Source organism: Plasmodium gonderi (genome assembly GCF_002157705.1).
Source record: "Plasmodium gonderi DNA, contig: Chr07, whole genome shotgun sequence".
Classification (NCBI taxonomy): domain Eukaryota; phylum Apicomplexa; class Aconoidasida; order Haemosporida; family Plasmodiidae; genus Plasmodium; species Plasmodium gonderi.
This window is the reverse complement of record NW_021628932.1, coordinates 4,696-31,384: the sequence shown is the minus strand read 5'-3', so window position 1 is coordinate 31,384 and position 26,689 is coordinate 4,696. Positions and strand designations below refer to the sequence as shown.

The 26,689-nt window shown below is 21.5% G+C and overlaps 3 protein-coding genes across 3 annotated transcripts; 1 reads left to right on the top strand and 2 right to left on the bottom strand.

Moving 5' to 3' along the window:
• Window positions 1–1,108: 1,108 nt before the first annotated feature.
• Window positions 1,109–2,546, bottom strand: PGO_070030 (tryptophan-rich antigen; the record flags this gene model as incomplete). The annotated part of the gene is made up of 2 exons (XM_028686876.1): window positions 1,109–1,873; window positions 2,403–2,546. The coding sequence occupies 2 exons, from the start codon at window positions 2,544–2,546 to the stop codon at window positions 1,109–1,111; spliced, it is 909 nt and encodes a 302-aa protein (XP_028542677.1).
• A 10,026-nt stretch (window positions 2,547–12,572) lies between these two features.
• Window positions 12,573–13,938, bottom strand: PGO_070020 (variable surface protein; the record flags this gene model as incomplete). The annotated part of the gene is made up of 3 exons (XM_028686875.1): window positions 12,573–12,722; window positions 12,886–13,785; window positions 13,924–13,938. The coding sequence occupies 3 exons, from the start codon at window positions 13,936–13,938 to the stop codon at window positions 12,573–12,575; spliced, it is 1,065 nt and encodes a 354-aa protein (XP_028542676.1).
• A 5,254-nt stretch (window positions 13,939–19,192) lies between these two features.
• PGO_070010 (variable surface protein) lies at window positions 19,193–20,213 on the top strand (the record flags this gene model as incomplete). Its single annotated transcript, XM_028686874.1, has 2 exons — window positions 19,193–19,243; window positions 19,515–20,213. The coding sequence occupies 2 exons, from the start codon at window positions 19,193–19,195 to the stop codon at window positions 20,211–20,213; spliced, it is 750 nt and encodes a 249-aa protein (XP_028542675.1).
• Between the last annotated feature and the right edge of the window lie 6,476 nt (window positions 20,214–26,689).

The following is a 26,689-nucleotide window of genomic DNA, read 5'->3' as shown; positions in this document are numbered from 1 at the left end:
TGGAGCTAAAAATATATATATATATATATGCATGCACACTAATAAGAAGGGGAAATAACTTTACGCAGATGCTTTATTTTCATATTATTTGAGAGAATTTACCTGTATTAAGGGTACATGAATATAAAATAAAAAAGGTAGCTAATGTAAATGGGTTTAGAAAATTTTTCCTAAAAATAAGACATAAGTGAGTTTCATCTATTTTTTTTAAAAGTAATTGGGAAGAGAACATTAAAAAGTACTTTTCGTATGCACTTGATTTTGCATTTCGGTGTAGATATTATTTAATAAAAAATAACAAAACAAATAAAAATGATGTTGTCACAATGAATTCACCTTCTATTTATTTATAAACAATATCAGAATTAAACACATATAAAAATTGCTATGGAGAATGCATATGTGTTGGTTTATTATAAAAAGTTGATACTTGCATTATTGTTCAAGTGTTTATTTAAATGCACTGAAAAAAAAAAAAAAAAAAAAAAAAAAACGATACTGAAACATTAGGATTGTTTATATAAATAATTACATAAGTATTAGGCTTTATTTTTCAAACATATATATAATGGAACACTAATATTAGGTACACATTTAATACATATAATTATTGAAAAACATATATAAGACCTAATTATGTGAAACTTATTTTATAAATTAAAAAAAAATTAGATTGTTAATTTGTAATTTACACTCAAAAAAAATGTTTAAATGCAAATATAGGTAATAAAAACAAAATTTTAAAGGAGTATTTATAATTCAATTGAAGAATATACACTAACAGTTTTAAAAATAAGCTTTTAGTTTATTTGAGTCTTTACATGAAAAATATTTATATGCTTTTTGTCTCAAATATTTTTCTCTTTTCTTTTTTTTTTTTTTTTAATTTCGGATGCTCTATTATGATTAATATAACTGATTCAAGTACTGCTACCATGCAAATTGAAGGTTTTATCCTGTGTAAACCTTTTTCTATTATTTTTACCCATTTTTTGTTTGTCATGTGAAATTTAAAGCATACATGGGCATGTGGGTGAGAAGATATTAAAAATTTTCTATTAATAATAGTTCATAGATTTCATTTAATATGTAAGTATTTTTTTTCATTCTAATTTGAACTGGCCATTGAATCATACTGAGCATCGCTCTTTTTTATATTTAACCAATTCGCAATAAAGAAATTTATCCAGTCATGAAAATAGTTGGTTTTATAATATTCCCATTCTTCGAACGCATATTTCTGTGTGCTTACTAAATGATCTTCGTTTTTCTTAATCCATTTAAAAAAATAATCCTTTTCATTAATGACTTGAGGGTTAGAATTGAACCATGTTTTTTTTTCAGAAATAGCTAATATATTAGTGCATGTAATGTGTTCCCAATTTTCCAAAATGTTGCCTTCATTGCGAAACCAGATACGTTTAAGCCATTGTTTGATTTTCATGTTTTTCCATCTCAACCATTCTTTAATAATTAACTTGTAGTAATGAGTTTTATTTTTCGTAATCCAATTATGCCACTCATTTTCCATAATACGCTTCCCATCATTGTTAATCCATTCTTCCCATTTAGAAATGTCCAACGTTAAAGAAATGTTTAAAGTATTAAAATTAAGTTGTTCATACATATTTTTATTAAAATATAGCCATTTATCTTCTATAGACTTTGTCATTTTCAATATTTCTTTTTCTTTTTTGCCAAACCACTTGTTTTTTTCACTCTCCAAGGAGGAGTTAAAATCTGCCAAGTCTTTTTGGATTCCATTCATCCATTCGTACCATTCGTCGTTATCCCATTGTTCTGATCTATCTATTCCTTCCGTTGAGTAATTTATCGCACTATTTGTGAATCTTTCAATTGTGTTGTTTGATTTCTTGGAAGATGAATAAATTTAAGAAGGGAAAATTTTTTAATATTTTTTTTTTTTTGCATCTGTCGATATAACATTTTTAAAATAGAGGAATATAACTCATTATATATATAAATATATATACTTGCATGCTGCTTTTTCTTACATCAAGGAAATCCATTAAAAGATCCGATGCAGATGATAAAATAAATAAAACATTAAATATATAGAAGACAATGAATACAATTTTCATGTTTGACAATATTTTATTTTTACTTATTACTATAATTACTATATTTTGACGAATATTGTATTTTCAGGTATAACTAAATATAGGTAATCTAACAATAGTTTAGTATTGTGCACATTTTTATAACAAAAAAAAAAAATCTATTAGAAAAATTAGGTGCAAATAGTGTACTACTGTATTAGATAAATCACAAATTACACATAAATTTACGCATATTCCATATTTCTATTTGATTTTGAGAAATAGAAAATGATATTATTGTACGTGTAAGTAGATATTACATTGAAATTATAAAATAATTACATATTTTGTTTTTACTGTTATAGCATTATTGATTTTAAGAAGTAACTTAAAAAGGTAGTTCATTAACAAATAAGTAAATATATAGAAGACCGCTTTTTGCTTTTTAAGCAGAAATTCAAGGGAGAATTGATTTAAGATTTTCATAGTAATTAAAAACTTATATATATTTCCTTTTATGTTATAGCTATAATAATTTTTGTAGTAATTAAAATAAATAAATATATAATTTAGAAGGTCCAATCTAGTGGTGTTTGTTTTTTCAAAGAAATATTTATTAACTTATTTATAAATAGTCCAAATATATTACAACGTTTGCATCACACAAAATATATATTTTTTTTTTTTTTTTGAGTAATTTGTTCACAGCTTTTTTTTTTTGCTTTAATATGGGTGTGGGCTAAGCTACAATAATAACTGTTCTATTTGAACTGGGTACTCCAGAACAGTAATTAAATATAATTTAAATAAAAGCGTATATAATAAATTTAAAAATATATCACTAACAGATTGCAACAGCTGTTAAAAATGATGGAATTCGATGTTTACATATAAAATGATTACAACGGTTAACAAAAGTACAAAATGTTTACATTGAAAATGTGTACATAAATATATATATATATATATATATATATATACGCTCATGTATAAAATTTTTCCTTTTCTTTTATCTTTTTCTTTGCCTTTTTAGCTATAATAAAATGACATGTGCTAATAGATGTAAAAGTTTTTGTGGTTCAGAAAGGGTTTTGTTCATAACCATTTTATTTCTTACGAAATTGTGCAACACTCTTAATTAGTTATTAAACATCCTTTTTTTTGGTTTTTGAATAAGCCTTTTAATTATTTATTGCATTTTTTTTTTTTTTTTTTTTTTTTTGTGCTTATTTAAGTTGATTAATTATTTCACTTTAATGTAATTTATTCACATTTTTTGCAGAATGTTTCTTTTCCTATAAAGAACAAAACTTTAATCTGTAGAAATGTATATACAGAAAATATATAACTTTCATGGATAAATTTTTCATGAAATTGTAACTTAGAAAAAGGTATTAATTCTGATGAGTTTTTTTTCTTCTTTTGCTTAATTGTATTACCTTTTATAAATAGCGTTATTGTTAAAAAAGAGAATTATAAAAAAAAGGGGAAAAATAATATGAGCTCACACATATAAAGAATTATTATTTAAAGTATTTTAAATATATGCGTTTAGGATTATTCGATTATTAATTTTTCATAACATCGTTTTTGTGATGCGTGCAAACATATCAAATTTACAATGTTATGGTGGTCTTTACAGATTTTGTTAACTTCCCATTTGAATGTAATTTATGGGTGAATATAAAAAAGGAGAAGAAAAATCTAGAATGTAAAAGAGTGCACAAAAAGAAAAAAAAAAAAAAAATTGTATCAAGTTCTATCTGAATTTATAAAATATATAATACACATTAAATGATGTGTAATTTTAAAATGGGTTGTTTTTGTTTACACCTTTCAACAAGATGAAGGATGAAATAAATTTTATATTGAACGGAATATAATGTGTAAAACCATGGTAGTTAATTTATAACGATTACTCTTTTAATATCGTCCTAGCAAATTTAATCATAAATATGTAAATTTTTACTAATTATTAAGTATAAAAAATAAAAATTAAAGCATTACAATGAAAAATTTAATATTTAAAAAAAAGGGGCTGTGACGAATATTTTATATAGGAATAATGATGGGTATATGGAAAAACATTGGACATTTTAATTATTACGTGTTTTCATTTACCTTAAAACAAAAAAGAATGGAAAAAACATTGCAAACATAAATTTATATGGGATATAAATTTTTTTTATTTTCATAAATTCTACGAAATAAAAAAAACAAATCATTAATATTTTTCTTATTTATGAGGAAAAAAGATAATCCCATCCATACATGTAATGCATATATTGAAATCACAAGTGTATCTGCGCCATAAATATCTAATGAAGGTAAAATAATTTAACGGACCAAATATCATGGCTACTAAGATAAAAATTAATGCTCATAGAAACTACTTGACAACTCACAATGTAACTTTTTTAATATATTAATTTTTAATATTTTATATTGTAATATAATCGATTAAATAAAATTTACATCTACAATGCAGTAGGTAACACATTTTAGGGTATTTCATAAAATGTTAATTTTTCTGAGCACCAAAGGTGGTGAATAAAATATTCACATTAATTTATATCTTTTATAATAGAAAAATACATAAATTGATTAAATCTAACTATATTAATTAATAATGTATAATGATAGTTCATGATATATAACGTATTAGGACAGCAACAAAAAAAAAAAATTTTAAAATAAATTAGAAAAATGTTTTTTCCTACATCGTTAAAGAAAAAGCATCTGTGTTACAATCCCTTCGCGAAGTAGCTACATAGATGAAGAAAAAGATAGTCATAAAATACACATTCTTTAAAAATATCCTGAGAAGTTATAATGGAAATGTTTATCGAATAAATATTAAAATATTTACTTAATGAATAAAAGTTTCTTCAGTATGGGAAAATTAAATAAATACATAAAATATGCGGAAAAAATCTGTTTGATTAAAGGCTGAAACATAAGAATTCTAGATAAAAAGAGAACATTATGATAAAACGTATGAAAGCAACAATTTATTTGGAAAATGATAAAACAGAGAATTATAAGATGGAAGGATAGTATTTGAATTTCGTCATATAAGGAAAAATATATATATATAAAGAATAAAAAAAGAAAAAAAAGGAATCACTAACTTTAAGTAACCACATAAACAGATAATATATAAAATTGTTACATCACTTGAAGAGGTGAATAAGAACATTATGTGGACAATTTTTTTTAATATTAATCTAAATATATGGAAAATTGCATTATTGCATTTGTATTAACTCTGATTTAAATTTTATGATTATCGAACTAGAGAAAAATAAATGTTAATATATATACCACAATAAAAAAACAGTATTAGTATACAAATATGTTAATGATCGTTAGATTATCAGACTTAAGCTTAGGGAATAAACTTGAAAATACACTAATAAATTGATTTTAATATTTAAGCAGAAAAATAGTTTAATATATATAAGGGATTATTCTTCTAAAGTAGGTATCGATTAATTAATGTTAATAAACAACACTCTTTCATTATGTTTTATACAGATATTTAAATACTTCAGAACTAAATTCAACTTTCATTAAAGTCATACTTAAATGTTATAATGATATAAGACAAAAAATTAAATATATAAAAGGATATTAATTAAAATGGTGGGATTCTTATGAAACGCTTTGATTAAGCATATACTCGTCACATAGAATAAATAACAGGAAATTTGTTAGTTCTTTTTAAAAGTGATATTTCCATATAACAGGGAAACTATTTGAATAAAGAAATAGTCAGTGAAAAAATGATAATTTAAGCAAAATAGGTGTGTAATAAACTAAATTTTATAAAAAAATACCCAATTTTGTTGTTAATTATGGAATGGAATTTTATGGATAATGCTTTTTATTTATGTTTAAGATACGAGCTATTGGGGATCAAGGTATTTAATAACTTTTTCTTTTTTCATATTTTATTTCCTTTAACTTGATATAATACTTTTAATAATGTAGTATCATATGACAACAGAACAATTCTGAATTTCACCTAATCATTGAAATTTTTTAAAATAAAATGCTTAGCAAGAATCCATAAACATAATGTACATCGTGCATTAAATTATAGGTTTTATCTACTAATGTTAAGAGTGAATCATATTTTACATTATATAAAATGTTTTGAATTCTTTTGGTAGTTTGTAATCTAATTGATATATATTATATATATGTGTAAATTTTGTTATTAAAATAGCTCATGCCTGGGACGACTTTGGATACATTGCAAATTATATGTTCTTTAGCATGTCTGGAAAATTAACTCAAAAAGGATATATTTACATATTATGTAAGAATATTCTCGTTATTAATAAGTTTTTCATACTTTAATTTTTATTAAATTCTTAACAGTGGGTCAGTTTCTTTATTTATAGATAAAACTTACATTTGTTCAATGTTTATACTGAGTGAAAATATTTTTTATATTACTAGAAAAAAAAGGAAAGGATAAAAAATGAACACTTTGATTTTTAACGTCCCTCTGTTTAACGTAAATAATAATAGCGTTGATAAAAAGTTTTAATCCTGTTAAAAAGGACAAAAAAACATTTTAAAGGAAAAGTTAAATATATGTTTTTGAAGTTCCAAAAATATATTAAATTTATGTATATTTATTTGTTATATAATATTTGCAAAAATTAAAAAAAAAAAAAATAAAATAACATAGAGAACTTGTTTTATTCGCATTCATTGAAAAATTAATATTTTTGTTTCTCCATAATATAGGAATATAAAGAGTTTGTGAAAAAATGTATTCCTCCTTTAGCAGTGATCAGGAAATCTACTCGAAATAGATAAAAAATAAGAAGAGAAATTATTTATTATCATTTAAAAAAAAGTATATATTTTTTTAATAATTATTATGTAGTTAACATTTAAATATTGAATATGTTGATAGTTAATGAAATTTTTAATTATCTATAAAAGTGCTTAATTATAAGTAATAAAATATTATAAAGGAAGGAAATAGGGAAATAAATTACATTAGACAACTCGGACAAATATACAAGTGACATAAAATAAAAGTGTCCCATAAAACTTACATGATTATTCCTACTGCTCCGTTTTATAACTGTTCAAGATATAATAAAATAATACATTATTTATCCATAAGAGTTGCACATATTATAGGTTGACAATTATATGAGTAAAAAAAAAAAAAAAAAAAAAAAATTACAAAAAAGCTATTATTAGTTAAAATAACATTATTTAATGCTTTAATGTAGTAATATAAAATTATTAAATTTTACTGAATGTTGCTTTATTTACATTACATATTTTATTTTCCACCTTAATATAAAAGAGGTATTAACATTATTTTTATTTATGAATTACCTTCTATACAAGTGAACGTAAGAACCAATAATTTTACATTATTTTTAATTGAACAATGTTGTTCCTGTTTATTCATATATTAATTATATTTGACTGTCTTACATTTATATATGAATTAGAAAATTTTTTCACGTTTGAATAAATTACTATAATATTTTGATGTATTAAAATTTTTTTCTATGTTTTTGTTATTTTTATGAGCCACTGAATAACGTGGGTTGTAATAATAATGTGGAAATATAATTCCACAATTAAAACATTAAGAAAATTAGGTTAATATATTATGAATATTTATATAATAATTAAATTTATATACAATTTGTTTAAAAGGTAATTTTATAAGATCGATATAAAAATAATAGGTTTATTGTGTTTATAAATATCTGTATAATTTAGTATAGATATGTGTTCTATAAATTTTATATAATATATCCTTGATAATTGAATGATATACAATAAAGTTTTTAATTCATTTTATTACTTTTTTTTAGTTGTGACGTTTCTCTAATTTTTCATTGTTATATACATTTGGTTTTAGAGAAATAAAATAGACATTAATATATTATTTAACACATGATGTCACATAAATACAAATAAAGAATTAGGCATTATTAAAATTATACTTTAAAAACATTAATATGAGTATCCAAACTTTATCTATGGTGAAGTTATAGTAAAATACAGTATTTTTTTAATAGTATAAAAAAATATATAAATATATATAAAAATGACAAATAAATGAATACGGAAATAAAAAGTGAAATGTTTTCATCTGTAGTTTCTGTTAGCAAAAATTTGTTTGATAAATACATAATCACTGGTAAAGAAAAATTAATAAAGAGATTTCTAAATAATTACATTAAATATAATTTTTTACAAGTACAATAGTAATTCATAATATTATCTATTTAACTGAACTGAATGTTTTTTTTTTTTTTTTACAATAAAAATCAATACATTTAAAGACATTAAATTTAATGGGATTATGTTTCTTATTTAATTCCGTGCTCTTTATTTCGCACATTTTGTTTTCTTTTAATTATTCATTTATTGAATACTTGTCTATTTTGTAGTTTCATATTAATCGTGTCCCTTTTTAATTGAATGACCTACATGATTTTGTTTAATATCATATTACTTATTATAATTATACTAGAAGACATGGCAAAAAGCATATTATTTATATTATAATAAAAGTTAATTTAAAAAAAAAAAAAACTCATAAATGATAAATTAGTAAAAAATTTTAATTTGAGTTATTAAATTCGTTCATTGCCATTGTAATAATGAAAAATAAGAATTAAAAACATAAGAGTTATAATTTTAGTAAAAAGACAGAAAATAAAATTTCCTCTGATTATATTTTTATTTAGTTCAATGATGTATTTAGTTACGAAAGAACATCTATATTTTTATTATATCAGTAATAAAAGATATATTTTGATTATTATACATATATTTCTAATTAATTCTCTTCCTTTTTTTTAACATGTGAATTTATTAAAAATTGAACAGAAGAAACAATGTTCCATAGAAAATTATATGGCTATTTTAGAAATATTTCTTCCCTATATGATGATGTTATACTTCAAAATAGTTTAATAAATACTTTAAATATGTAAATTTTTACTTTAATTTAAATGATGGACGTTTGTAATTATGTGTATACATAAAATGCAAAAAGTAATGGAATCACGTTACTAGTAAGGCTATTTTCAGTAGGCTGGAATTGTGGATTATAAGGGGTATAAATAAACATGCAACTGTACTGTAAAGTTGCAATTAGAATCATAATAATTTTTTTAATTTTTTATTTTTAAATTTTAAACGTTATAAGTTATTTTAGATAATTGATCTTTTTAGGGAGTTTTTTCTACTTTATGAAGGAATATTATAATACAGTATAACAAGAGTACACAAGATAATTTTTCTTATAAAACAAAAATGTATTATAAATAGCAGATATATGTGCGTTACAATATAATATATACAACTATAAAAAGAGTGAAATGCATATAAATCATAATTATTGAATTGAAATTATATATTTAAAACACAATGGCCACGTCAGAGCAGCGTGTGGTTTACTATTGTTTAAACATAACACATTGTACGTTAAATAAACTTTTATATTACTGTTTAAGGAATATGAAAATGTTTGAAATGTCAAATTTTTATATTATCTATAAAAATAAATATATTAATTAAAAATGATACAATGCAGTAGTGAAAGTAGGATAAGTTTATAAATATAAATGTCGTTTCAATAATCATTAGTTCTCAATTTTATAAAATAAATAAAAGAGCGCATATATAAATTAATTATAAGGTATCATATTATATATCATGAAATAAAATATTTTAATTATATTTTACTTATATTATTTATTTAGTTTATTATGTATTTATGATATGTAAACTTTATATTAAACAGCGTTTTATTATTAAATACTTTAAATTTTTATAATTATTTTTTTAAAATAAAAATAAGATTATTCTACATAGTACATATAATTATTATACGCTAGAAATACATAATTTAATGTTTTAAAATGTGTATCCATTGCTTAAATTGTATTGGACCATAACTTAATGATGGTGATCAAAATATTAAAATTATAAAAACCTTTTTGTATTTCACTTAAGCACTTATATAATAAAAATAGAAACATTTGTTCTAAATTAATTATAAACTTGTTTAAATTTAAAAGAAATCTTGTAAAATATTTAAGGCATATATAACGTTTATATATTTTATTTATGTTAAGAACATGCATACAAATATACTTTATCTTAAAATTTTCTGCATATTCTTTGCAATAATATAGTTAGAAGATTATTATTGTTCAAATATTTATATTTTTTTAATAGAATTCCATGTAATAGGACAATTCATTATAACGAGATATAATATTTACATAGAGTAAAAATAAATGAATCGGTGTATACATATAAAATAATACAAAAGTATCATTTATTAGGTTATTTAAAAAAATGGATAACATTTTATATCAAAAAAAAAGGTACCTATGCATAAAGTAAAATTATGTTCAAAAATAGTAATGCATAAACGACGAATATATATAAGATAATTTAATTTTGTATAATAATCAAGGAACAAAATATATCAATGTTTATACTCCTAAACTGGTGTAATTGTGATCTGCGCCACTATTACACCATTAAATCGTTTTCTTTTTTGACACAATGAATCATAACAAATAATAGATATAATAACTGAAAACACTATATATAAATAATTAATTAAATAACAACTATTTTACATTTAAACATGTGTGAATATTAAATTATCTTAAATATAATCAAATAAACTTGTGCTATATAAAGGAACCATGCTTAAAGCACATATGCTCTAAACATAATAAAGAATAAATAGGTAATTATTATACCAAACTACAAGGAATATAAAATGGATGTCAAGAATTGTATATATATTACATTAAATTGTTCATATATATTGTTAGTTGAGTTCTGGAATAGTTTATCTATATTATAAGAACAAATGTTAAATGACAAATATTGCATTTAATAAAACACTAGGAAATGCCAAAAATTCATATGCGATACACATAAAAAAAACTTTAAAAGTAAAAACAAGGATATAAATGTAAGAAATATAATACAAATTATAAAACATTAATAACTAAGTAAAAGTCCTTAAAATCTAAAATATAACATATTCAACCATAAACCAAAGTCTTAAACATATACAATAAAAATTAAAATAAAGGACATCAATCACTATACTTAAGTCTATGCTCTTAAGTATCCAAAATAAACATATGCTAGATAAACAATTAAAAAAAGTTTTAAACAAATATATTTTTATTTCTAGTATAACAACTATTCAATTATTGATTAAGTAAGATAAGAAAAACATTCCTTGTTGGATGTAAAATATAACAAAAATGTTAAAAAAAAATTTTTTTTTTTTTTTTTTTATATTATATGGCTCCTGAAAATGCTGAAATTAATTTTATAATATTATTAAATGCAACTTTGCTTTTCAATATTTTTTATTTTTTTTTTTTTAATGTATATAAAACATGTATATTTTTAGTATTTGTACTAAAAGGTATAACATTGTGCTTAAGGATAATCCTTTAATATTTTTTAGCATAAAACTAAGAAAATATTTTTGACCATTCTCCATATGAAATTACTTATGAGACGGGATTTTGTAGGGGAATTCTTATATTTTTTCTATTTTGTAAGGTTCTTTAAGTACGTTAGAATTAAACACACATAAATGCTCTTAAAAACATATGTATAATGGAATACATATTTACTTTGTAAAAATACTTTGAAATACTTAAATGTTTTCCAATTTATTCTTTTTTCATAACTTTATAGATGTTAACTATTTTCGGGGAATGTAACAAATAATCTTAGATAAGGAAAATTTTCAATTTTTTTTGCATACATGTATTTCTTCCCACAATAAAAAAATTTACATGCACCTTATATATATAGGTTCACATTGATAAGATGCATTCAAATTTATTAATTTAATGATTTAATAATTATATAAATATGTCAATTTTGGAAAAATTATTTTCAATAAGTATTCATCTATATTTTTAATTTTATTTTCTCCAGTGCTCAAAGGCATATCATAATCTCTATATTCCCCCTCTAGTACCTTCCCGTATTTTTTTATTTATAAATTTTTGATTGTATCGTTTTAGAAGTGATATGTATATTTTCATGTTTTAGTAAATACTTATAATAATTATGGGATACATTAATATTATTCCTTATTTAGTTGCAAGTTTTCTGGATTTTTCAAACTTATGGAATAGTTCAAAGTATTTTTTTGGTTCTACAGTTATATATTTTTTAATTATTTTATATAAATAAACACAGGGGTAATCTTATGGGCAGTGTTTTTATAACACTTTTATTTTTAATATAAAATATTTATGAAAATCATTGTTATGTCACATTTTCACTATTAGATTCTATCCACATAGTTTAATTTATTATATTTACATCATTTTTTTTGAATAAATTTTTATATATTTATGGAAACTATTTAAACATAAATCTGTTTAACTGTTTTATTTTACTCTGGAAGGAACTGAACTAAACTTTTGTGATCATATATTTTAAACTGCTTGATTAAAAACTTTGATATTGTAGAATATATGAGCTATCCTGTGAATTGTCACTTTGTAATGAATCTGTATCCCCAATTAATAATACATCTTCATGGAAATCATTATTCCAAGTTTTTTTCTTATTTTTCCTTTGGTGCGCATCATGGGTTTTCTGAGAGTAGAAATATAATAAACAAAAAAAACAAAAATTAAAACAATAGTAAAAAAAAAAAAAGTAATAAAATGCATGCATATATTTTATATTAACATATTTTTAATAACAAATTACTAGTGTTGAAGTAATGTATAGATGTTTTTTAAAGGGATATATTTACTTTATATAATAATAAAAAGGCCAATAATTGCCCTAAAGTAAAAACAATTAAAATAATTAAAAAATGATTTGTAGGAGAATTTTTGCTTTCCTTTGTAACTTGATCTTGAACATAGGGTTCACTAATGGGAAGAGGAGCAACTACAGATGTTTCAACTTTCTTAGGTGCTCTATATTTTACATCTACGCGTTGTGGTTGTGTTTGTGCACTTAGGGATATCTTTATAACTTTCTGGTAACAAGGATACATCATTATTTTCCAAAATACGTCAGTCCATTTTAAATACTTTCCTATATTTTTTGGATCATATTCTTCATAATTGTCAATATATTTATTGCATATATTAGTCTCAGGATTAGTACAAAAGCTTTTGTTTGCATAATACATTGGGATAATTCGATTAAGATATCCTATATTTTTTTCACATGCGGAAGAGGTACGATAAATAGCTTCTACTAAATTTGTTTTATAATCTTCCACATAATCAAAAAGTTCCTTAAATTGCTTTAGAACCTCCATGTCCATTAAAGTTGAATCAGGCATACATATATTAGACTTATATATTAATCCATTATTTATATCTTTCCATACAATATGGATTTTGTCAATAATGTCATAAAAATCAGGATGATCTTCTTTAATATTAAGTTTATTAGATACTTCTTCAAGTAACCAATAATTCAAGTCATAACAACGTTTTTTATTTATGAGATCTGATTGAGGCTTAATGTCCATACTATCTAAATTTCTTTTAAGTTTGTCACAAATATCCTTAACCTTAGGATATTGTAATATTAAATCTTTTATTTTTTCCCATTGTTGTTCAACTTTAACAGTTACTTCAGAATTTAATTCTTCGTAAAATGCCTTTGAAGGTAGTACCATATAAGACTTCGAAGCCTTCAAATTTGCAAAAAAAATTGAAATATATAAGTGGATTTATATATTGTGAAAAAATAAGTCATTAATTTTAATGATTAATAAAATATTAACTTATAGCATTAGCATAAAATTATTTCCAAAAAAATAGAAATATACTTTGCTCTCTGTCATTTGTGATTGCCTCTATTTAATCATGTAATATAAGAATTATATAATAAGTAACGAAATGTTATATATAATATTAATTTTTCACTTATATAAGGAATAAAAGCAGAATGAACCTTTCCATTTAAGTGGATTAGGATTATGTATAGAGTTTAATGCTCAAACTGTGTGTGTTCAGGATTTAGAATACATGATTTAGGTGTGAAAGGATCAGACTTCATAGTTCAATGTATTTTATATATAATATAATTAATAATTCATAACAACTTAATATGTATAATTTACATTTAAATATAATTTAGCAAATTCCGATGAATAATGCATATCTATAATTTAAAAAGGCTATTTAAATGTCATTATGGTATAATACGATTTGACATTACAATCCTATATATATATATATATGCATTTTGTTCTATGTAACTTTAATATATATATTAAGAATGTATTTGTTTTATGTTAAAAATAATATTTTAAATGAATTGGGATTATTATAGTTTCACACACATATAAATGTAATTCGGAAATGGTTACTATTTATTATATACTATGTTTTTGCAAATGTTGTAATTTGCAGTATATTTTTATATTTTTGAATATTAGTATATACACTTAATGAAATAATAACAATATGATTGTAAAACATTAATTTTACAACATAATAAATTCATTTATGCTATTAATTGCATATGTTTGATTACAAACTACCTTTTGACTTTTACATACTTTTTTTTTTTTTTTTTCTTGGGTGTTATTTAATTAAGATAATAATTATTCATTTCTAGGAATGAAGATTTTTATATGAGGAAAAAATTATACCTAATTTTATATATTCCATTACGTAAATAAAAACAACAATTATGAGAGATACACACAATACTGAAATCTAGGTTTGTATTATAACATACATTATTACATCATGTTTATTTCATATTCTACATGTATTGATAATTTAATACTGAAAAAAATAATATATACAAGATATACAACAAATAAAAATGTTACAGAGCAAGAAATGATAATTTACATGAAAAGTATTATATCTTTATTGAAATAATTTTTTTGAGGTAACAATTTATTCTATATAGTGTATTTTAAACATTATTCAATAATATCACAGTTAGATCAATAAAAATTACTTTAGTAATTAAGTATAGTGTGTATTCATTCTAAAAATCATATTTGTTTCACAAAAAACAGATTTATAGCATAATCGTTACGTTATTCGTTGTTGTAAAATTTGTTCATTGGAACTCTTTATACATGACATATTTTTTTAAATGCTGCCTTTATCATAATTATAATATATATATATATTAAGTGTATTTTTTTTTTTTTTTTTTTTAAATTCACATTATTGCAAATATACTAAATTATAAAAATTTATAACGATTAAAATTAATTTATTATAGGTTTATGGGTTAGGTTCCCCTTTTTTATGACTCATAATAACGGCTGATATATTCGTTTTTTGTGTGCATAATCTAATGTACGCATTCAGGGTTCTACGTTTTCTGTAATTTTTAACTACTTTTTTTATTTATATATAATACATTATATAACATTATAATCAAGAATCATATTAAGTTTAATCTCATTTAAATATAATATATAGAATATATTAATTGCTTAATACAAGCCTTAAAATGATACTGTGTCTGTACCATAATTTAATGTTTTAAATGCAGATTTATATATAATATTACATTTGTTTTTTCTATGTTATATAGATTTCCTTTTATAAAAGTTTTTTTAAAGAACAACTGGAACAATTTTATTTTTACACATATTTAATTGTAATATTTAAATTATAACTATCCATCATATATTACATTTTCATTTTTATTACATTCCATGCTTGTTATTACTTTTATTTTCAAATAATATATAATGCATTAGTTATAAATTGTCAATTTTAAAGTGTAACGGAAATATCTGTTTATGTTATTGTAGGTTATTTAGAAGTTTTTTTCCTTTTAACTTTTGATAAACTTTTTATGTTTTATTTTTTGTTTCTTACTTTTAGTTTCATAGAACATGTCTTGTACAAGCTTTTCCATAGATACTTTGTTCTACATTATGAAATGTATCGTTGTTTGCTAGTTTTGTATTAAAACGTGTATTCCCTTTGATGTGTATCTAAACACATGAGGGGAATATATTTTTGGATCCCCATATATGACCCTTTTTCCTTATTCTTTTTTTTTGAGCATAGCTATTTTTACTCTGTTCATGTTTTAAATTATATGTATCTGCTCAAATTTTTTGCGTTTAACGTATATAGTTAGAGTTTGTACATGCATTATTTATAAGTAAAACTTATTATGAGAAACGATTCTTTTGCTAAATTGCATTTAGCACTTTTATAGCCGTTTTATTATTGTAGAAGTGAGAAAATATACGAACTAGATATTTCCATGGTATATACTTTCACTAATATTATTTATTGAGCTAGTTTAAATTTTTTTATACAAAAAATTAAAAAAAAAAAAAAAAGGCGTACATCATTCTTATGGAAATGCTAATAAAAGTGTTTTTACACCTATATAAATAAATCACAACAGATCGCAATAAAAACGCAATAAAACTCATTATTATTTCTACTTTACAAATTTCTACAACAATATTTAAGACATTGAAAGATTTGAAATACATTATGTTAACATATGAATAACAAGAAAATTTTGAAAATTCATCGAATTGATCAAATGTGTACTGAGTCGTTTTTTAAAACTAAATATCATAATGATAAATATTAAATGATCATATGAAATAGACATGTAAAAAGTAACTCCATACATTAATATTTAATATTTGCATGAGAAATATTTACCAACACGTTATGACATTTCGATTTTAAAAAGGTACTGAATATCAAATTAACAGGGAAGAAAATGTTCATTGCTCTAAGAGAGCTTTTACATGATGCACGATGATAAATTAAAAAGGATTTATATTTTTAATATTCTTCATAAGAGAAATATGCCCACCTGTAGGAAGAAATGGTAAATATTGTCTCCCCTTTATAATACATATAGAAATTCCCATAATACAGGGTAAACAAAAATAAGGTTTTTATGAGAAGTCAAAATGATTAAGTTCCAAGAGTGTATGTACATATATATACCTTTAGAATTCAGCGTTTTGAAAAATTGGATTGCTATCATATAAAAAAGAAAAAATGTATATATTAAGTTTGATTACATATATGAGTTTGTAGAAAATGCTACAGCATAATAAAAATTCAATATATAAAATTGCAATAACAAACATGCTATTTGACTTGTTCTATGTTTTTCTTTCCTCATTTCTTTGTCTAATATTTTATATATAATTATTGGATTTTGAAAGAAAAAGTAATGTATAATGATTTGGACGAGTTTATGTTAATAATGATTCTACTTGCAATGAAGTTTATAAATATTTTCTCATTGTGTCTAACTTCGATTTAATTTGTTTGCAACATTCAGTACCTTTCATTATATTATTTAATATAATTCGATTAGTGAATAATTACCACTTCAAAAAGTGCAAAGAGCATAAAACAATGAACGGGTACTTTTGAAGTACTTTATAGGATTATTGTATTTTTTGTAAAGATATATACAATCAAAAACTATGAGTAATATAGCTATTCAACATTATATGAGATATAAAAAATTATGTTTTTTATGTAATTGTGAATCCGTTATATGTGTTAGACAGATTGGCGTAAAACTGTAAATCATACATAAATAATAGGTATGTAATGCTCAGTGTTCTTTAACTTTCTTTTTATTTTAGGTTATTATTTTTATGGGATCTATAATGATTGCTGAATATGTATAATATGCATAGCCCTGAATATTTATGTAATTGCATGATTTTTTGTACTCTCATTATTCATGTTTATGGATATATCTTTTAAGTGTCGAAAACATTAACACATAATTTCCCACAGTTACATTAAAAAATGTATGTGGATATCTTAAATCTAGTACATGTATTGTGTGTTTTGTTGATTATACATCCATTAGTATTTTGGAACAGGAGAAACCATCGTTTTATTTTATTTTTTTTTTTATGATATGATATTTTATACATTAAAATAAATATCTATGTTTTTTTATTACTTTATTTTTTAAAATAACATATTGGATAAATGTTTTTAAGAAATATAATTAAGCGTATGTATGCGATTACATTACAATATAATTTTTCATAAATAATTATTTTTGATACATTTTAGATAAATGGAAATTAATTTATTAGTAAACATATATGAAACAATGTTCTAATAGATGTAAATATATATATGTATATTTTTTTTGATACATATAAATCATTACATGCAGATATTAATTATATAAATAATAATGCATGATTTGATAAAGCTTAGTTTAGTTTTTTTTTTTAAAATAAATATATTTATTTTTTAGGCAATATAATAGTAAATAAATTAAACTCACCTAATTTTAAAATAATATTTATAAATTATTTTAGATAAATTTTTGTAAACAACATGCATTGATATAAAGCAACATTTCCGCAAAAAATTATTTAAATAAATTAATATACTTAAGTAATCCAAATATGTGAAACATCTAATTTATATTTTTTTTCTTTTAATGCGCGCTATTTTATAAGGCAGATTTTAGGAAAATTACAGCGATATATATATATTAAAAAATGCGTTGTATGCGCTATATAGTTTCTTGGGGAAAAATAATAAATACTTTGAAAGAAAATTATATGATTCATATTTCATTGTGTATATTTGATGCAATACACGACTGAAAAACCATGTTAAATTGTTGTAAAAGAAATGCTTAAATGTCTTAGAAAAAAAAAAAAAAAAAAAAAAAAAAAAACCTTAAGTATTTTTATTACGAATTTCATTCAGAAGAATTCATAATTTTATTATGAATATAATGTATAATATTTTTGAATTACTGTGAATATATGTAGACTTCTATTTGTTCCCCTTGAAACAGATGAATAGTTAATATACCTATTATATAATTTATAGATTAAGATAATTATAGTTGTATGGATGAAGAAAATAATTATTGTTTAATTTTTAAAAATGTGTAATTAAACATAATTTCATAATTTTAGATGATTAATTTATATATTTTACCAGACGCATTTAAGAAAACCAATTAGGTATTTAATTGAGGTTCTCGTTAAGCGTACTTAGGTATTTTATCTAACAGAATATATTTGTCAATGTTTTTTTGTTTTTAACTACATTTTGAACATAATATATTGCCTTTTTATAATGTTTTCTTACATAAGAGATGAGGATTATAATAAAATTATAAACCTTATTGTTAATGAAACAAGACACATTTAGTATTTTTAATCAGTAACAAAATCATTATATAAAGGAAATCTATCATTATGAGAATAAATGGGACAATTATTTTCGCTAAATATTTTACCTTTTTCATATCATTATGCTTGATTTGTTATAGCAATGTGGTAAGAAAATTATTTTAAAGTGGATGTATTTTAACAGATTTCTTATTTTTAGAAAATTACGACAGATTATATTACTATGTACATTATCAAATAGTAACACACATTTTTTTTCTCTGTAGTTTTGGATTAGTGAAATATTGAATAATACATATAAAATAGAGGGAATAATAAGAATAATAAATGAGGGATTATTCAAAAAATACGAACATCAGAAACGACTAGAACATAGATCATTGAGTGAATTTTATTCAATGCATAAAAAGAATACAAAAACAACAAAAAAAAAAAATAATATAAAATACAAACCATCATTTGCATACTCAAGATTAGAGGGGTTCCGCGAATTGGATGAATATAAAATATCCTATGCGTACAGATATTCTAATAAAAAAGGGTTAGCAAAATGGGACTGTTATTGTGAAAAAAAAATATTTAATATATTAGATAGCATGAATGATACTACAGCAAAAAGTCATAATAGTAAGAGTAAAAATTTTAAAAGATTAGTAAATAAGGTACTCGTATGTCTAGCTATTATTCCTTGTGTACTTCCATTATTTGGATTAATTCTTCCGGTATTAGATATGATTAAGCATAGCGATAGTTGTAATAGTAGTCTTTTGAGAAATATAGAAATAACAAAAACTAGATATATAGTATATTGTGTATTATTTTTAATAATGACTTATATAATTGTGGTAACCATTATATACGTAGTGACAAAAATTGTAAAATATGAAAGTTTAAAAAATAATAAAGGCAAAATGAATTTTAAAAAATATTGTATCTTCTGTAGAGAGTTGATTTTAAATAAATAATATAATAAAAAATTATATGGACACAACATTTTTGACATGAAACCAAGAATCATTAATTTATTATAGACAGTATATAATTAAAAAACTTTATAAATCACTGAAAAGTACATAATTTTTTTTTTTTTTTTTTTTGTACTTATTAATTGTTCTTATATATCCCTGAAATGTTTTTACAATGTAAATTAGTTTTATAGATTAAAATGTATAATATATGTATTTTTTTACTTTATTTAAATGTTTATTTAATGATCATGCAGGGCTTAGGTTTAGTGTTCAGTCAAAGAAATTAGGATTTAGGCTTAGGGGCTTGTGCTTTAAACTTAGGATTTTTGGAATTTGGGAAGAGGGAGTAATAATATATTTATATAAGAATGAGAATGATTGTATGTTATTAAATGCTATTATTATAGTGTACATTTAGGGTTCAGGGGTTAGACATATAATATAGTGAATTGTTTAATACAATCCATCTATAAACGTGTACAGTGATGAACTGTAATCATACATTATGGATGTTTAAATATATGTTATTTGTTTTTAATAAGCATACTTTATGATGAAATGTTTATCGTATAATAAAAGCTCACTTATAAAAAAAAAAAAAAAAAAAAAAAATATTTGAAACTTTTTATATCCATAAATTCGAATTTATTATAAATATCATCATTATCAACTATACATTTTTTGTTTGCAAATGTATGTTACATTGCTTATTTTTTATCTTGTGATAAATCAAGTTACCTAATTAATAAAACCTTGCGTATTGTGAATTACAATTTTAATAGTATAATGACTATATTTTATTAATTTTTTTTTTTTTTTTTTTGTTATTTCTGTTAAAATTATTCTTGCGTCTTATTTTCAATCTTTTATTTGAATTCATAATTAAACAACGCCATATATATTTAACTTATTAATTATAAAATAATTATTACACGAAAAATATTATTCATATTTTGGGATGTATAATAAAACTTAGAGTTATGCTATATTTATTCCTACCTGATTTGAATTAACCATTTAAAAATTAATTTCCATCATATAGGTACAAAAAAAATATATATACATATATATTACACATGAAACCATAATAATTTAATATAAATTTTATTTGACTTTATGATGATAATTTTTTTCAAAAATAATAATTTGTACATTAATTTGAAAAATACCTTGTAACCTTTTTTAGATATTTACAAAACTCTCATTTTTACATTATATAAATATCACAAAAAAATAGTGACCATTATTTATTTTATAATTTACACGACAGTGTGTTATAGAATTCATAACATTTCTAGTGAGAGAATTATCAGTTTTAAGTTTATCCTATTGTTATTAATTCCTTCTTTTTTTCTGTCTTTATAATAATATTAAAACATTCAGTATTATTTTCATATTTTCATTGTATTTCATGGCTATTATAAATTTTTTAGGTTAAAGTTTTTATGAAATAATTAAATTAATTTATCATAGTGTATGAATGCGTTGTTTAAATATGTTCGATCCATTTATCTATAGTACATAGTAAGTACAGGAAAATAATGAGGCTTTAAGATACAGTTTATTTAGACAAGATGTGTGTATATTTTTATACAGTGAAAAGTGTACTCGAAATAGGGGAATTAAAAAAAAAAAAAAAAAAGGCAAAAACACTTGTAATTATATTATCTAATGATTGCTGTAATAATATGAGAAAAAGAAAAATTTTTTAGATGATTTAATACGAATTACATCCCTTAGTAGAATTACATATAGGACTTGGCATTTGTTATTATAAATATGACGCTTTTAAAAGAAGCTCAATGTAGATATTAGATTATTTAGTTTCTCATCATATATTACAATATCTTTACTGTTTTCTCATATTTTGGGAGGAAAATACTTACAGAATTTGAAATGTCATTTATGGAACCCATTATATTGTCTTTTTAAAATTTGTACAAAATTTTTTTTTTTTTTTCATCTATCCAGTGACTAAAATTTGAGATAAAAATGTAATAAAGATAAATGTATAGTTGTAAAAGTGAAAGAATTATGCTTTAATAGATTATTAAAAGATATATCATTATTTATGGAAAATAATATACATTTTTTTAAAAAGGTAATTTTATAAAAGCTTAACAAAAAGAACAAGGTCAGAAATAATGTGATTTTTGTGCTCATAGACGTCTTTGTAATACAGGATATATGAACTATGCTTTCGTTTGATTTAACTCGTTTTTGAAAATTAAATATGACATCTTTTTGATTTATATATGTATTTTTATAAAAATGTCTTTAAAGTTTTACCTTCGTTTATAATGTACAGATGTAATTTAGATTTATATTTTTAGCAATATATAAAATAATTGCACGAACATTAATCAGACGTAGAACACTTTGAACAAGTGCTTTTACATAGAACTTTAAGCTTTTTGTAGTAATTCATAATATATTACTCCTCAAAATGTGACATAGCACTATATTCATAATTATAATTTGAATATTTTTAAAATGTATTAACATTTACAATGCGCAATAAAAAAATTTACATGAATTTCTTAGCCATATATTTACTATATTTATTCATAATATGAGTAAGAATTTTTAATAAAACCTTTATGTTTATTAATTTTTGATAAAGAAGCAAATTACACATATGTTTAAAAAAAAACATCTTAAATGTTTTTTTTTTTTTTTTTTTTTTTGCTAGACTTGTGTGTAAAGAATAAAATAAAAATTAATATAATATAGAAGTTCACTATTTATTAACTTGGCTCCAAGGGGGAAATCACGTTTTAAAAAAAATTTATTAGTTGAAGAATATGCTATATAAATAGAATTACATATATTTATAGAACAGATTTAAATAATTGTATATAAATATTTGGACTTCATATGATTCATAACTTCATGTACACGTCTTAATATACGATAATTATAATTTATAAAAAGACGTAGGACTTCGATATATACATTTAATGAATTATACTGAAAGGTTAGTATGTTACATAAATAAAAACACTGTAAATACGCAATATTTATTACATACATATATATTTAAAAAAGTATATTAATCAAAAGATAAGTATTATATGTACTGCTTTATAGAAATTTTTGACTGCCTCCCAAAGCTATTAAATACATAATACAAAATAATTGCCATTTAGAGGCTTGGAATTATTTATAAATACATTTAAATGTACACATGTATAATCATTTAAAATATATATAAATGACGTTTTTAATAAAATATGACTACTTACTATTTTTTTGTAAGTATAAATAAATAAGAATGCCGATAACAGAGAAATTACTAATGAAAAATAAAGAAATTTGAATTTCTCAAAAAATGGCCTATAACATTTTAAGATCCTATAAAAATATTAATAAAATGTAAGTCCAATATAGTAAACATAATTCTAAATATGGGAATGAAGTAAGTTTTTAGGGAAATGTGCTTTTCTTCCTTGATGTGATGGAATTTGCTATGATTATTGAATGTTTTATTCCAGAGTAAAAGATTATTTTATCACATATATACATTTTTCATAAATTACGGTACATATGGAACAATTATTTTTTGAATTTATTTACATGGATATACTCATTTACGATTTAGGTGAATTTGCTATTTCATTATTGTGTTGACTTGGCATATATATGTTGACCTTATAATTTGAATTATATTTTTTTGAACTCTGTAATATTTCACATTATGTATACATATAGACAATATGCAACTGTTTTAAGATGAATGTATTATACACTTATATTGGTTCAGAAAAAATTGCATACTAATGATATTCTAAAGATAATTTAATATATCAACAGTATGATGATCAATCATTTTGAAAAAATCACTATTTATCAAATTAAGACTTATTAAAAATAAATATAAATAAATAATTGTTACACAGAGGGGGTGTTATCATAGAATACACACAATGTAACAAATTATGAGAATTTTGTAAAAGATGAGGCATTTATAACTACATCGCGTAAATTTTTATAGCTCACTCGAACATATTAAGACAGGTAAAGTTTAGTGTAAAAAATGGTTCAGTGCTGTCTAAATTAAAATGTGCTGCTTGCAATGTTATAAAATATTTTTATTACTAATTATTATTATTTAAAATTATATCAATACATATATTAGTGTAACATTATATAAAATTCACAATAAATTCTTCCAACACAGGGTGTATTTAGAAAAAACTACCATAAATAGGAGACTGGAGAACTATATTTAAAACATTATACATTATATAAGTGTAAATTACGCTTCGACAATAAGAAAACAAATGTCAAATTATATAAAGAGCCACATTCGCTAATAATGGTTTAAAAAATGTTTAAGTGAATACAGAATATATTAAGATAATATGATTATGAAATATTCAATAAATATGAAGTTATACACTAACATTATTTTATATTGTAAATTATTATATGCTGAAAATTATAAAAATACACAATGCATAAGAAAAATAATGCCTTAACGAATATCCTTTTACATTTTATCCAGTCAAAAGCATAACAATTATATATATTGATTCGAATATATAAATAAACTACAAAATACAAAATTAAAATCAAAATACTATGGACAGTAATATATAGCCATATATATAAACAATAAAATAAAACATTAACATGTATTTTACATTTATGTGAAGTAAGCATAATAATGAAAATAATAATATGAATATAATATATCATAACATTATTAATATAATAATAATATATAATAATTATAAAATTATTCATTAAACTACACATATAGTATAACAATAAAATAAAAGCTAAACCTGAGCAATAAAACTCGTAAGCTAAAAAATGAGTAATAAAGACAGTAAGCTAAAATTTGAGGAATGAAGTCTGTAAGCTAAAATTTGAGCAATAAAATCCATATGCTAAAAAATGAGCATTAACCTCTTTAATCCAAAGCCCTAAATCTTAAAAACTGAACATTAGAAACTCGTTGGTATTATACACCAATCTATATAATAAAACATAAACAAGAATGCTTAACTGTAAAACTTGAATACAAAACTGCAACCCCTAAAACCTAAAGCTATGAAACGTTAATCATTCAAAGCCCTCCCTTTATCTTAAAAAATGAGCACTAAAAAGACTTAGTGCTCAACTCAAAATTTTACAAAATCAAACTCAAAACGAAAATGCTAAACATTAAATTTTGCGTACTAAAGGATAATTATCCCTAAAATCAAAACATAAAAAAAAAAAAAAAAAAAACGATAGGAAAATATAAAAGGACACATAATATATATTATAAAATGCAAAATGAATTAAAAAAAAAAAGTTAAAATTCAATAAATAACGAACAAAAATCATAACTATAAAACACTTTTTTGAATTTAGTAAATAAATGTCTAATTTTAAACAATTCATGAAAACAATTGGGAAAAATATAATAAATAAATGTATAAATTAGAGAGGATAAGAAAAAAAGTACAGGAAATTTAGGAAATAAAAATTAACTATAATCTCTTAAAAGTTAAAACCTTTTTCCTTTTTTTTTTTTTATTAGAGCTTGCAATACACTATTTTTTTTTATCAATTATTAATAGCTTTAATTGACTAATAATATATTAAAGGAATACTGAAGAAATATAAAATATTTTATATATTTCTACTACCATAATAAACTCTGTTTTTATTACGTTAATGTAGATACTAAAAAAAAAGTGCAATAAATTTTTACTAACAAAAAACCTAAATTATATATGAAAAAAATAAATAAAAACGATGCTAAAAATAAAGAAAAATAGAAGCACGAATATTCTTATAATATAATATTTTCACATAAGAATAAAATTATAAATATAAAAATAAATAAATGAAATAGAAATAAAATAATTAATCTAGATATTTACAAATGTAAAATTAATGTCGATGATATCACTAAATTTTTAAATTGGTTCAAATTCCTTATTTAATTATATAATTTTTTAATAATATCTTAAAATAAAAATATAAGCTTAAAAAAGGGAAAATTGTAAACTAATTGAAAAATATGCATGATTCTCTTTAAAAAATGATTGTATTTTAATATATAAAATAAATGTGTATGCTTAAAAATACCGAAATATTTGCATTAAAACATTAATAAAATTATTTTTTAAAAAATTTTAAAATTTTAATTATAGTTCTCAATCTTTAGAATTAATAATTATATTTAAGATATATTTATTTTACATTCTTTCCGCAAAAAAAAACAAATTAAAATTGTTAAGTTCAAAAAAATTATAATCTTTATTTCCAATAATTAATTTCGTTTTCATTATTTATTATTTTTTATAACCCGTAACCTTTTTTCTTCGCATTTATTATGTTTTACTATTTTTGTTTTTTCGAAAAACCAATTTTCAATTAAAATATCAAATTAAAATATATGTTATTTTATATCAAAACCTAATTTCAATAGAAACACAACTGCATAAAATAAAAATTAATAAGTTTTGTTAAAA